This window comes from Cupressus sempervirens, chromosome 2 (assembly GCF_028749045.1).
Source record: "Cupressus sempervirens isolate cs-2001-9-10 chromosome 2, ASM2874904v1, whole genome shotgun sequence".
Taxonomy (NCBI): Eukaryota; Viridiplantae; Streptophyta; class Pinopsida; order Cupressales; family Cupressaceae; genus Cupressus; species Cupressus sempervirens.
Window position 1 is genome coordinate 70,731,266 of NC_143119.1, and position 14,159 is coordinate 70,745,424.

The following is a 14,159-nucleotide window of genomic DNA, read 5'->3' on the forward strand; positions in this document are numbered from 1 at the left end:
TCTCCTTCTCAAGCCTTGTTAACTCAATCTAATTCACGAGTCAAACTATGGCATGAGCGGTTTGGTCATCTTGCCTTCCGCTATCTTCAGCGACTTTGCTCAAAACACATGGTCAAAGGTCTACCTAACATCAACTTTTCTAAGGGAGAGTGTTCATCATGTTTAGTGGATATGCATCTCGAGAAGTATGATAAAGGGAAGTCTTCAAGAGCACTAGTATGATAAAGGGAAGTCTTCAAGAGCACCAGTTGTTCTCTAGTTGGTTCACATTGTTTTAGCAAGTCCTTTTGCAATGACATCAGTTAGCCAAGGTCGCTACATCCTTACTTTTGTTGATGATTTTTCACGATTCACATGGGTCTACTTCCTTCATCACAAGAATGAAGTGTTGGACAAGCTTCAAGGCTTCAAGGTTCATGTTGAATAGAAATCAAGGAAACCCATCAAGGTTCTATGGATGGACAATAGAAGGGAATTGATCTTCAGAATCCACCAGCATTCAGTCTGCACAAGACAGATGTTGCAACACTGAGGATTAGAACACTTAAGACCATGGCAAGTTGCATGATTAAAGCCAAGTCTCTTGATCCTACACTAGAAGTTGAAGCGATTAGCAGTGCCACTCACATACTTAACAGGTCTCCTCATAATGCCTTAGATGGGAAGACTCCTTTTGAGGTATGGTGCGGCAAAAAACTAGTTGAGTCGTTTCAAAGTCTTCGGTTGTCCAGCATGGGCAAACCTATCTTCCAGGGGATGCAAGGCACCAGCACCTAGGCCTTGTACTTTCATCGGATATGAAGACAATGTGAAGGCTTATAGACTTATGGATCCAGAGACACATGAGATCTTTGTGGAGAAGGATGTACACTTTGAAGAAAGTTCACCAAGCGTATCCTCTACTCCTCTCCGCACTTCATATATTATGGAAATTGATAGTGACACCGGCGATAGTGCTTCAACAGATTCAGACACTGGGGTTCCATCGATAGTTGCAACGAGAGGTCACATCATCAGTATAGTCCACATGCATACATTGCCATAGCAAAAGATCCAACACAATAGGGTACACATTGTCTTCCAGCTTTAGCAACAGAAGATGACTACATGGCAGACATTACAGGTTTGTTCGTGGAGTCACACACTGCAGATTTGGGAGACAGCCTTGATGATTTACATCTTTTCTTTGATGAAGATGATCCTTCTATAGTTGTTGCAAGGGCTCACTTTGACCCTCATGTCCACTCTCTACATGATCAATCTTCACAGGTTGGCATGATTGTGGATCCTTATGAACAGCAGTTGTCGGAGGTCTCTTTATCAGTTGAGGAGACAGATGCTTCATTGGAATAGGTTCATCAGACATCCTTGCCAGATCTGCATTCGTTCTTTTCAGCACTGTTAGAAGGGGCGACCATCAGCATCAACACAGGGACACTTGAGCAAGTTTCAGGGCCACTCTACATCTTCAAGATTGTACCTTTACCTTTGCCTTTGTTTCTTCCAAAGGGGAGGAACATCATCTGCACTCATGGACCAGCTTCTTCCTTGGAGCAACAATCACTGGTCGGCATTCTTCATTAGGGGGAGGGGACTACCTTGTCTCTCTTCCTCATCTTTCTTATGGGGGGGACTTTTTCCTTTTATGAAGTCTTGTTCTTTTCATTCTTCACTATTATATATACTTGATGTATGTCGTAATGGGGGGGTCTTGATTACTCCATCCATCCATGCATCTTGTCTTTTCATCTCTCTTTTTGGGGAAGGGTTTTTTCCATGAGGTTTTCCCTTTTTCTCCGCTTTATGAGAGATTACATTTCATTATGTACATGGGCACCTAACATGTCTTAGTAACCCGGACCCATCTTGCATTTCATCCTAGTTTTCGTAAGCTTAAGGGCATTCCCTTAAGTTGCACTTAAGGGGGGGTGTTGGTGTAAATACGTATTTACTATTTCCACTTAAGTTTACTTAGGTTAATGCATTATTTTATTATTTATTTTGTGAGACACTTAAGAGTTTGCACACCTTTATGAGTTGTCATGTTGACACCACAAAAGTACACAATTCTATTTCAGCACATGGTGTCTACAACATTGGAGTTTGCATCATTCACTGAGTTGTCATGTTGACAACACAGTTATTCGCACTCCCTTTTTAGCACATGTTGTCTACAACATTAATTTGCGTGATACACCATTGTAGGCTTATCCTCTCATCATCACACTTACTTCCGTGCTTAATGGAGGATAACTCTTAACTGGTGGACATGTACCTGGTTTTATGACTTATCATGATGTTGATTCTTAGGCATTCTAGATGCATCTCAGAGGCCTTTATATACAAGCTCTCCTAATGTACTTTTATGCATATTGAATCGAATACATATTGATATTTTGATCATACTCTTTCTGGTCTACAGTTGTGCTTGTGTTTGAGTTCTTATTTCTAGGGTGAATTTTGCCCTAAGACAAATTCTTACAAAGCGGTTTAATGAGAAAAGCAAATTTCCACAATCCATAGACAATCTTTGAATGTTTCTGGATTCATTTGTTACTGTTTTTTATATTAACGTTTCGGATCACTTTCTGATCCATCATCAAGATGAATGATAGAGAACAAAATAAGTGACAATTGAATCCAGAAACATTCAAAGATTAACTTGTTTGTGTGAACCATTTCATTCTTTATTTACACGTTCAACTCTGATTATTTGTTCAAGTCTTCTGCTATTTCTTTTTTCAGATGTTATCTACGAACAAGTGGATGGTGTGGCAATGGGCTCACCTCTTTCCCCCGTCATTGCCAACCTCTATATGGAATACTTTGAAGAGGTTGCCCTTTCCTCCTTCCCTCTTAAACCTAAGTGGTGGAAGCGCTATGTTGATGACACTAATGTTTGTTGGCCCCATGGCCTTGACAAGCTAGAAGAATTCCACGCCCATATTAATAACCTGGTCCATTGCATCTCTTTTACTAAAGAGATTGAAGTTGACAATCAACTTCCTTTCCTCGACATTCTTCTCATCAAGCGGTCGGATGGGTCACTAGCTCGTAAGGTTTATTGCAAATCGACTCATACAGATCGTTATCTTCATGCTTTCTCCCATCACCACCCCAGCCAAAAAGTGGGTATCCTCAAAACTCTGGCCATGCGAGCTTATCGCATATGTGATGAGGATCACCTTAATGATGAGTTGGCACACCTTTGCCAAGTCTTCATTTGGAATGGGTACAGTAACAAGCAAATCTCCAAATCTTTCAACCTAGCCAAGTCTCGCTTTCTCTCCTTATCTAAACCTCCCCTCAGTCCTTTTGTCCCTAGTGCGTCCCTTCCTTTCATTGGGGGCATTTCCCACAAAATCTCTAAGATTCTTCTAAAAAGAGGCATTCGTTGCTCTTTCAAGCCTTGTCAAATTTCGAGAAATCATTACCCCCCTCTCAAGGACCGGAGAGACATCTTTCTAGACTCGGGGGTCTATAAGATCGCTTGCTCTTGCGGTGCCCCCTACATAGGGGAAACTGGTCGCTCATTTATTACTAGAATCAAAGAGCACAGCGCTGACATTAACCATGAGCGAACCCTTAAATCTGCCCTCGCGGAGCACTCCCTCACAACTAAACATCATATTTGTCTTGAGAACACTCAGGTGCTCTCTAGAGAAGATGATTTTTTCAAAAGAAAGCTCAGGGAGGCAATAGAAATACACAATCACCCTTCCAACCTTAATCGTGATGACGGTTGGCGCATCAGTGCTTCTTGGCATCCTCTTCTTGCTAAACTTCAATAGCCTTCCCCCCCTTCTCCCGACCGTGGTGCCTCTTCCTTTTTGTGTTTTCCATTTTCCTCTTTGGCTTTGGGGTTTTTGCTCTTTCGCTTGTTTCCTTTTTCGCTTTTGTTTGGGTTTAGTGGTGAACCCTCCCCCCCCTTCTTTCCCTCTTTGTTTTATTTTCTTATCTGCAACCTACGTCTCATTTACTGCCATTTCTTCATTCCCCTCCCACACACTTGCACTTATCTTCTGTTTCACTTCCCTCTTTTATTCTTTCGTTCTTTTGTTATTCCTCCCTTTTTTTTGGCCTTTGTCTTTTCTGTTCCTCTTGATATATATATAATATTAATAACAATTTTTTTTTTTTTTTTTTTATTAATTTAAATTTTGTATTTATTTATTTATTTATTTATTTTAAATTTAAGTCTTTTTGATATTGCCTTCCCTTTTATTATTTTTTCTCCTTCTTTTTTCATTTCCTCTTCAGATTATTTATTTTAAACACATTACTTATACATTTAATATAGCAAATTTTTACATTAAAAATTGTTATGACCTTGTCTCTTTGTTCTCCGTGTCCATCTCCTCCTCCCACCTAGGCTCTCCCTCTTATATTCTACTGTGGTCTGCAATTCATCATTTTTTCTCCTCCAGCTATTCATATCCTGATGATGAATCACAGAGTGTGATTCGAAACGTTGATGCAAAAAAAGGGCACACAATCGAATCCAGAATGCGCATCTTCATACTTTATCTGATTGTGGAAATCTATTCTTGTCTGACACTTAAATGTGTTAAAAGTCCTTCACTTTCAGAGTTAAAACAAGTACCTCTAAACTGCTTTCAACCATCTCTCAGTATCGTTCCATCCATCAAATCTTTCACTGTGGTAAACTGTTATCTCCTTTTGCTTTAGTGCCTATGTATTTATCAGCACCTTGGTGCTGACATCTTTAAAATCCATCTTCTCTCTTTGTTTGTCTAATTTTATCTTATCTCTAAGTTTTTTGTTTATTTTTTCCCTTCTGCTTCTAGTGCAAATTGATATGCTTTGTTAGTCTGCAACCTTACTATGCCCTATTCTTCTTGGATGGATCCTATCAATCCAGTATGTATTTTTTGGCCCCTTCTCTTGATTTAACTTCAACTTGTCCAGCTCTTAGTATCATTCTATAAAATACTTGAGCCTAATTTATCCCATTTTTCTGCTTCTGCATTAAATTTTGCGATCTTTTCAACAGATTTTAATTGATAATCTGCAATATGAGCTTATTTATCTTTTCTGAAATCATTCTGTCCCATTTCGCTTTCGATTCCCTTTCTCTTGTTTCTTTTCAGTTGTACTTCTCTTGATCATATTTCAGCATTTCCCTTTGAATTTATCTTTAAGCCCCTTCAAGATCTGTAATTTCCTCATACTTCGAATGGTCCTCTAGATCATTTATCCAATCTGCTAAGTCTTCCAGTTTCAAAAGAAATATCAACTTGAGGTCTTTTACCAAATTTTGAAATGGTTATCAATATCTTTACCTGATTCATATCTTTATCATATTTGTCTACAATTAGTTCAATACCATAGTTCTTTCATTCTATATACCATTGCTTTCATCATATTTACAGTTATGGCCCTTATTCTATTTTCTTGACAATATCATCCAATTGCATATGAGCATTCTTCATTATCTTGATCATTTCTTCTATTGTTACATAAATATTGACAACACATTGGCTGATAAGTAGGAGATAATTTCCACAGCAAGTCAAATTGTGATATTGCTATTAGGATTTAACTATGTGATTTTTGAGTCAAACTCATCGACCCATGTTTCATGAGTGGTGATTCAACATGAATCCATCTCTTATGAGAATAAATGGAACACTTAGCACTCATTGGATCTAGGTGATGCTCACAGGGGTGAAGCACCCGGACTTCCCGGGAGCTCACCCATCCCAGTACTACTCCAGCCCGAGCGCGCTTAACTACAGTTTCCTCCATGGTTAAACCCAAAGCTTGCAACCCCATTTGCAAAACCTTCACCAAGTGTTGTGCCTCAAAAATCACACAGTTAAATCTTTGATAGCAATATCACAATTTGACTTGCTGTGGAAATTATCTCCTACTTATCAATTGATGAGCTTAAGGGGCTTTCTAATGAATGGTTCATAAGGCACAACACTTGGTGAAGGTTTTGCAAATGGGGTTGCAAGCTTTGGGTTTAACCATGGAGGAAACTTCGTAATTAAGCGCGCTTAGGCTGGAGTAGTACTGGGATGGGTGACCTCCTGGGAAGTCCCGGTGCTTCACCCCTGTGAGCATCACCTAGATCCAATGAGTGCTAAGTGTTCCATTTATTCTCATGAGAGATGGATTCATGTTGAATCACTACTCATGAAACATGGGTCGATGAGTTTGGCTCAAAAATCACAGTTAAATTGTAATAAGCCCAATAGATTATAACTTCTTAAAACACCAAAAATCTTTATACTTCAGTTGTTTGACATTTCGTCAAACACTTTGCAAGCAAGCTCTGATACCACTGTAATAACCCCAACAGGTTATAACTGCTTCAAACACCAAAAAAACTTTATACTTCAGTGGTTTGACATTTCGTCAAACACTTTGCAAGCAAGCTTTGATACCACTGTAATGACCCTCCTCAAATCTGCCCTCAAAAATGCTGATGAAAGCTCAAGGAATTTCATCAAACAATTCACATGCAAGGGACGTAGGACTGATATAGTATTTCAGCTAGCTTCAAATGACTTTTTCTTCAATTCGCATCAATGGGAATCTTGTGCTAGAAGACTACATTGGACTACACAATGACCTAACATGAGTGTGCTACTAATTTTGACAATATTCAGTGCATATATATGATCTGAGCATGAGAAATGAACACCTACAGCCAACTGGTATTTTTACAAACAGTTGGTATGCAAACTAACTAGCTGATAAATAATGATATTAAATTTCTTAAATGACACCAGCAACTATTATCTTCATAATTGCAATGAAAAAATACAATGCTCATGAAATATGGCCAAGACTTTGGCATTTACATGGATTACAAAATGATAATGCTGGTATAATGCACACTTACAGCTGAAAGTTTATAACACCCTAAAAAACAATACTAACAAAAGAACCTGGTTGTAGATGGCTGTAATAATTTCTTTCAATGCTGCCCCTTCTGCTTTGCTTTTTACGAACTGCTTTTTCGGCCTGCTTTTTCGTACCCGCTTTTTCAGCCTGTTTTTTCGGTTCCGCTTTTTTCGGACAGCTTTTTCGGATTGCTTTTTCGACTGCTTTTGCGGACTGCTTTTTCGGTTCTGCTTTTTCGTATCCGCTTTTTCAGCTTATTTTTTCGGTTCCGCTTTTTCGGACTGCTACTATGTTGAATTTCAAGACCATATCTTTGAATGGCGTCAAGATTTTTAGCTTGAAGGGATTTCGTCCTCCAAACTATTGAGACATAATGTCCAAAAAAATTTCCCAATTTCTTTGATATTTCCAAGCATGCCTAAAAGAAGCTCTTCCATTTCTTTTATAGTGTTCTCACAAGGGCTCAATCCTTCGTTTTCTCAATGTGGAATAAAACATCACTCCCTTTTACGTATAAAATAAAGGAGACTCTTTTAATTTAAATATTTCCCACAAACTATAGTCTATGCATTAATAAAGTTAAATACTTAAATTTAACTTTATAAAATAGCTTTATCAATGCATAACAAATCTTATCAATGATAAACAAGTCTTCTTGCCGATTTTAAACAATTACCATTGACATATCGCTGCCATTGGATGTCCGACCATATCCAAGATGACTTACTATAAATAGTAAGTATGCCCAAAGTTGCCTCAAAACCCCTTAGAAAGACCTGCAATTGAAACTATCTAGGCCAAATGGCCTCTAAATCCCTTTAATGTCCTGGTTAGCTTACGGGACCGTGGGGAAATAGGCTAACAACAACATCATGCTATGAATGCTAAAAAGGGGACATTACATAAATCCTGATAGCAATATCACAACACATTGGCTGTTGCTCACTCATTGCTGAGATATCTTGGTTATTGGGTTTGATGTAAATTCTATCGAGTTTGATAATCCGATTACAAACTTCCTTTGCAAACTGCTTCAAATACTGTGATCTGTTGATGGCAGATGCCCTTCTACTCCATGTACAGTATTGGAAGATATTTGAACCAATCCATCAAGAAACATCAATCAGCAAAGAGAAATCAAGTGATCAGCAATAAATTTAGTAAATACATCAAGCAATCAGTTTTGCATTTGAGGAATTGTCTTGCAAGTGGGGAGGACAAAAGCCCTTCCACGTCACTAGAGATTAAGGACAAAAACTCTTCTCTTAGCAAGTTTGGATGAAAACCCAAATCTTGGCAGAGGAGGATGAAAATTCTCCAAGGGGGACTAGGATTTTGAAGGACAAATCCTTTAAATTCTCTTGGCAAGATAAGGACGAAAGCCCTTGATATTGCTACCGTTGAGTTCGGGATGAAAACCTTTAATATAACAGATGTATAAGTATTTCCAAAGAATTCATGAGATGATTGATTTTGAGGATCGAGCTATGATACATTGATCTGAGTATTGTAACAAATAAAGAAATTCTTAATCTTTTACAATGCTATGATCATTTTGAGTGAAAATTATTGTTGAAAATGAAGGCAGAAACAAGGAATATCCCAAAAAAGGACACTACACTTATTAGCTTGGTTGTGGAAACAATTCTGTCAAGGTGAGAGGACCAGGGAGAGTTGTTAGGACTACAAGGCTAAGGTGCTCCAAATGAAGTATGTGTGTGGCTCAGGCAAGTTAGTAGCTTCCGCAAGTTGAGGGATGAGGTGGTCTTTGAAGTAGCTTGAGAGGAACACATTTTTGAAACCGGTCGAAAATTGTTTGAACTTTGATATCAAAGCACTCAAGAATGAGTGTAGATGAATAGTGCTTGGTGAAGAACACGGCCTTGATGATATTCGTATCTGATTTAAGAGATATTGGTAACAATATTTCCAATAATGTGAAGTTTATGGAGGAATTGATTAAGCTGTAGTGAAGGTCATAAGGATTACCACCAGAAACTTGACCATGGTTTCGGTGTGCTACAGGGCTTTGATTGAGTGGATGTTGTGGACGACTTCAAGGTTGCAGGAAGATCCTTATGAGTCATGCCAAGGAAAGAGGAGTGTCCCTGGACAGCATCAGGGGTTAAAAGTTATGAAATTGATGCAAACATATTCTTAGGGTATAAATTGAACCTACTTTCTTCTTTAGTTATGAAGTTGCAATGAATTCATTCTACGGAGCTTAATTTAATTGAATATGCCATTACAGTTTGTGTTTGAATTGATCACTCAAACAACAAAATTCAAAACATACAAGTGTTGCATTTGGAGTTTTGGCCATGTAAACTGTAAACCTAATATCGGCACCATTTCCAATCTACTCTGTTTTTACAGGCATCTGGTTCTCCATGCACTTCAGCTAGATGAAATGGAAACCAGTCGCACACTTGAAGAGCACGTAATCAGGCTCTTTGAGCCTTGTATACTATGGCTTCTGATTCTACACAACAACAGACTACCTTCCTATGAATAAATCTTGTAGAGTGTATTTAATTGCATCATTAGTGGTGGACAAGATATGTGATATTGGTATCTATCATTGTATAATATATATTGATAGATTAGAGGGTTGCACCTTTTTTTTTTGCAAATAATAGATATTTTAGGGGTTTGTTGAACCCTATGATTAACCCATTGATCTATATTTGAATTTAGGCATTACTATGATCTTATAAGGTCTATGGATTAAATCTTAATTGCTTTTTTCTGTACTCTTTGCTCGTAGACTCAGACCATAGTCAATTATTCACCTTCAAATCAAGAGTGAGATATAGGAGAAGCATATGATAAACCTTATCAAATTGATTTTTGTGCTGAATTAAGATATTGTTTGCTTCGTCACTATGTGCTTGGTGCTCCTATTTAGAATATTTTATATAGAAGCTAAATTAATCTATTGATCTATATTTGAATTTAGGCATTACTATAATGTTATGAAGGTCTATGGATTAAATCTTAATAGTTTTTTTCTGTACTATTTGCTCGTAGAGTCAAACTATTGTCAATTATTCACCTTCAAATTAACAGTGAGATGTAGGAGAAACATATGATAAACCTTGTCAAATTGAATTTTGTGCTGAATTAAGCTATTGTTTGCTTTGTCACTATGTGCTTGGTGCTCCTATTTAGATTATTTTATATAGAATCTAAATGATGCACGCAGCTTAATCGATCTGCCAACTTCTATCATGAACAATGTAACTTGAATAAAGGGAGACTGAATCTTGCCTGGTTTTATTGAGTGTGGTCATACACTCGAGACAATAAAATCAATAGTGATCCATTGAAAGCTTTCTTATATTATGTATACACATTACTGATTTAATGCTCCTAGATTTGAGTTACCGATTATTGATGAACTTTATGATGTTCTTATATGCTTAAACCTAAGACAGGAAATGGTTAAAATGTTTTTCTGAATACATCTTCTGCATGCATGCATGTTAGTTTAGGTAATGGTGTTTTTCTATGATGCAAAGTAACTATGCCACCATTTACATCTTCATGTTAAATATCCACATTTTTGAAAGCAGTATGTACATAAATGGAGTCCGATTGTGAAGGAGCAATGGCAACAAGCTATTGTTACAGTTGCACCACACGTAGAGGTCTTTAAAGCCAAGGTAATCAGCAGATACGAGGTTTCAAGGGATATGATCAATCCACATCTCATGAAGGCTCAGGAATTTCTAAGACCTCATGTGCAGGTATGCACAGCGTTTGTTCGTACAAGAAAATGAAGTATATGTATTGGCTATTGGTTGTCAATGTGGTTTGAAGTTTTTCTCCTTCAAAGGTGTTCTAGTTATTAGTTTTCTTAACTATGATGTCTCATATCTTCAGTTAATATAATGTTTTTCCTCTATGTGAAGCAGACTGTTAAGGATCTTAGTGGCCCATATGTTGATCAAGTTGCTTCTTTTGCAAAACCACACATTGATAAAGCTAAAGTCACTTTACAACCTTACCAAAACCAGGCTATTCATGCCTACCGGAGATTTCTCACAACTGCAACAGACTACCACCATCAGGTATTGTGTTTGTATAAGTTATAATTACCAGGTATCTTGTTTGCATAAGTTCCTATTTTGGTAACAGCATCAGAGGATGTCTGACTACTTGAGCTGTAACCATAACAAGTATGAATTGTCTTCTGTTCTTATGCAGCAATGCTTCTTTGATTTAAACTTTTGTCTTTTTAATTAGTCCTAACCAGAGGATTTCTCGGCTGGCCCATGCCATGAAAATCATATCTGTGCATGACTTTATTAGAAACGACTCTTCATAATTATTTTGTTTGTGTAAATTCTTGATGGATAAATATACAGAAGTAATTCTTCGTACAGTATCATGTATCATCCTGAACAATATTTTTATGATCCATCTCAGTTACAGGGCCATGTGAGAAAATCGTTAAAGAAGCATGAAATTACAGCTGCTTTCGCCACCAAAGAGCTAGTTTGGTTTTTGGTGCGTACTATATTTTGTGCTGAATGTTGTGAGGATTTTTTGTTTTGTGGTACCAAGCAAGAAGCTTGTTTACAATTTGGTCTACATTTATTAAGTGGTTATGTGTATGCTTCATCATGATTTGTTTCTTTGTGAGATCTGTATTCCTATTCCTTATAGTTCTGGCTTGCACAGGCATCTGCACTGTTGGCTGTTCCTGTGTTGGGCCTGTTCATGGTCTACTCCTCCCTTTTCAGGTAAACGACAAAAGTTATTCTTTTGTTATATATGAAGTGATCATTTTTGAGTTAAAAAAATGATGGGACCTATTTATTAATGCAGTTTATAGTGGTTGAAGTAGTGGTGATAAGGAAGTTACTTGATCAATATTACTTGTTTGGGTTGATGCAGTAGCAGTAAGAAGGTTCGTAAATCTGGTCGAAGCAGTCACACTAGCAATGCAAACAAGAAACATAAGCGCAGGCATGTTGACAAGTAAACTGGGGAAATTAGGTACATCTTCTACTGCGATGTTGTTTGCTATATAACATTAGATGTGTGAACCTGAAGATCAGAATCGTAGTTATCGGATTAATCAAAGTGGCTATTCGAAATGAATCGCTCAGAGAAATTCGGAGCTTGTCATTTTGATTTATTGTTTATGCAAATGAGGACTTATAGTTTCTGGGAGCTACATTTATTATTTCAATGCAACTGTGAAAAGTTGAACCGTCCTCACAGCATGAAATGCAGCAGTGGGTTTGAAGCACATACCAGATGCCGATGCTCGTTTAGCATGTCCTTATCATGCATCTTTTTTTCAACGAAGTCTGTAACAAGTTAGAGATAATTCTTATTTTCTTTTGCATTTTATTTGGATAAAGTTTCTTAATGTTGTCAGGAGTCATTAACTAAGCTGTAAGCTGGACAGAACTTCAACTGTTCGGTGAATAGGTGCCGCCTCACTCACTGTAAAGAGAATGGTCTTATTTGCGTGTGTTCTAAGTTCTATTAGCCATGGTCTAGTTCTTTATTAGGGGATCTTGCTGGTATTTCTGTAGACAATGCTTGGTAAAGTACTGCCATTCAAGAGTAAGTAGAAGACTAAACTGCAGAGGAAAACCACTCTGATTTCTGTCGAACTTAATGCTATACTGTGTAGCCATTAATGCAGACAAAGTTCAGTTGGTTATTTTGATTAGATGTTCTCTATCCACAATAATTAATCACGGACATTAACTCGATTCAGGTTATGATCTGCCCTTTTTTTCTGCTTTGAAGGTGTAAGCACATTGTTAAAAATTCAATTTCATTTTTGCTAAACATTAAGTTGTATGAGGTTTTGATTATAATCATGTATTAATTTTCATTCTTTTTTCAGAAGCTCTTCTGTAATCTGTATGGAACTTTTCATTGAATTTCTTGTGCTGTAGAAAAGTTCTTTTATGCCCAAGTGTGCTTTCATCAGCGTGTGTAGTACTCCGAATGGTGACCTACTGAAAATTACAATGGTTTGAATCTGTCAGCATCAACTAGATGCAGGGACTGCTTAGTGTACTATTCATATGTAGTATTGAGTAGAAGCCTGATTCAGAAACTATGGAGTTAAATTCTGAAATAATCTCATAATTTGACAACCTGCGAAATGAGCACTTACATGGGACAAAAGTAAATAATTGCTTTACCCAGTCGTTGCAGTCAAAGCGCATATTATTAATTACATTCTTGTGATATTGTGGAGTACGTGTTGCTTTCAAGGTTGTCTTTTTTTATATAATAATGTTATCCTTGTATTTATGCTTTTGATTAATATAATGTAAGGTCTGAAAGTGTTGGTATGCGGTTTACTCACTCCAACATTTGTACATTTTTGTTTTGTTTTATGTGAATAGTTCTTAATACGAAGAAAATGATCAATCAATTTCTCACATAATCTCGTGGAGAAAAGTATGCATACAAGCATACAAGAAATTATCAAATAGACAAAAAATAGACAAACGAGGTAAAGTTCTTGAGAACTCTTGTACTGCACACTAAATTATACAACAGCAAAATAGCACAACGGATTTATATCGTTTCTATGAATGCATTTGAAACATCAAGCTTTTCAAATGCACTCATCATGTCTCTAATCATGTAATCATAGATGACATCCACATATGCATTCAAAAGAGTACAATTAATATCTATTCATCAAACAACTTTACCTACTAGATAACATGTGCTAGTTCTTACGGGTATGGGGTTGATCTAATGACTCATTTAAAATTCACTGGGGAGGAGGACCCTAAACACGAATTCTTGGTTATGAGGATTGCTCGGGAGGAATTAGTGGGTGTAAGGTTGAGCCTTCAGACCTCCTAGTGCATGCGTCTTTTGATGCGTATTTTATGCAAGGGGATGAAACAAAGACAATGTCATTGGATGCTAAAGCGTCAACCAATTCCGCTTGAAAGAGGGAATTAGGGAACAAATTCCCCCCTCTCTAGAATCTCACTATTGGGTCACGATAGTGTTGGACGAGCTGAGTTGGGCACATGATTGTTTGTTCTAAGGGGTTTCCTACTTGTGGGAAAGATTAGACACTTAAGATATCTTTGTTAGCAAGGGTTAGAAACATTTTGAAATAAAAGATAGAAGATAGAATAAGATGAAGAGAGAGAGGTCTACCATAATCACTTTGCGTACATTACATTAACAATACTCGAGATTAGCCAATACTTAAAACAGACATGAGCACCAATCACAAGTATGTTGGAGCAATAAAGATCCATTCCATAGGCAAGATCACC

At 37.3% G+C, this 14,159-nt stretch overlaps 1 protein-coding gene across 3 annotated transcripts in view; it reads left to right on the forward strand.

Moving 5' to 3' along the window:
• The window catches only part of LOC149571093 (myosin heavy chain-like protein), a 50,495-nt gene extending 37,927 nt beyond the window's left edge, over window positions 1-12,568 (forward strand). The window contains exons 10-14 of one of the 3 annotated variants that reach the window (XM_089812645.1): window positions 10,452-10,625; window positions 10,794-10,949; window positions 11,308-11,388; window positions 11,563-11,624; window positions 11,779-12,568. In XM_089812645.1, the coding sequence (XP_089668771.1) occupies window positions 10,452-10,625; window positions 10,794-10,949; window positions 11,308-11,388; window positions 11,563-11,624; window positions 11,779-11,866 (561 nt within the window). In that variant the 3' untranslated portion in view covers window positions 11,867-12,568. Of the gene's footprint in view, window positions 1-10,451; window positions 10,626-10,793; window positions 10,950-11,307; window positions 11,389-11,562; window positions 11,625-11,709 lie in introns of all 3 variants that reach the window. The other 2 variants (XM_089812646.1, XM_089812647.1) reach the window with 2 other exon arrangements.
• Window positions 12,569-14,159: the final 1,591 nt, after the last annotated feature.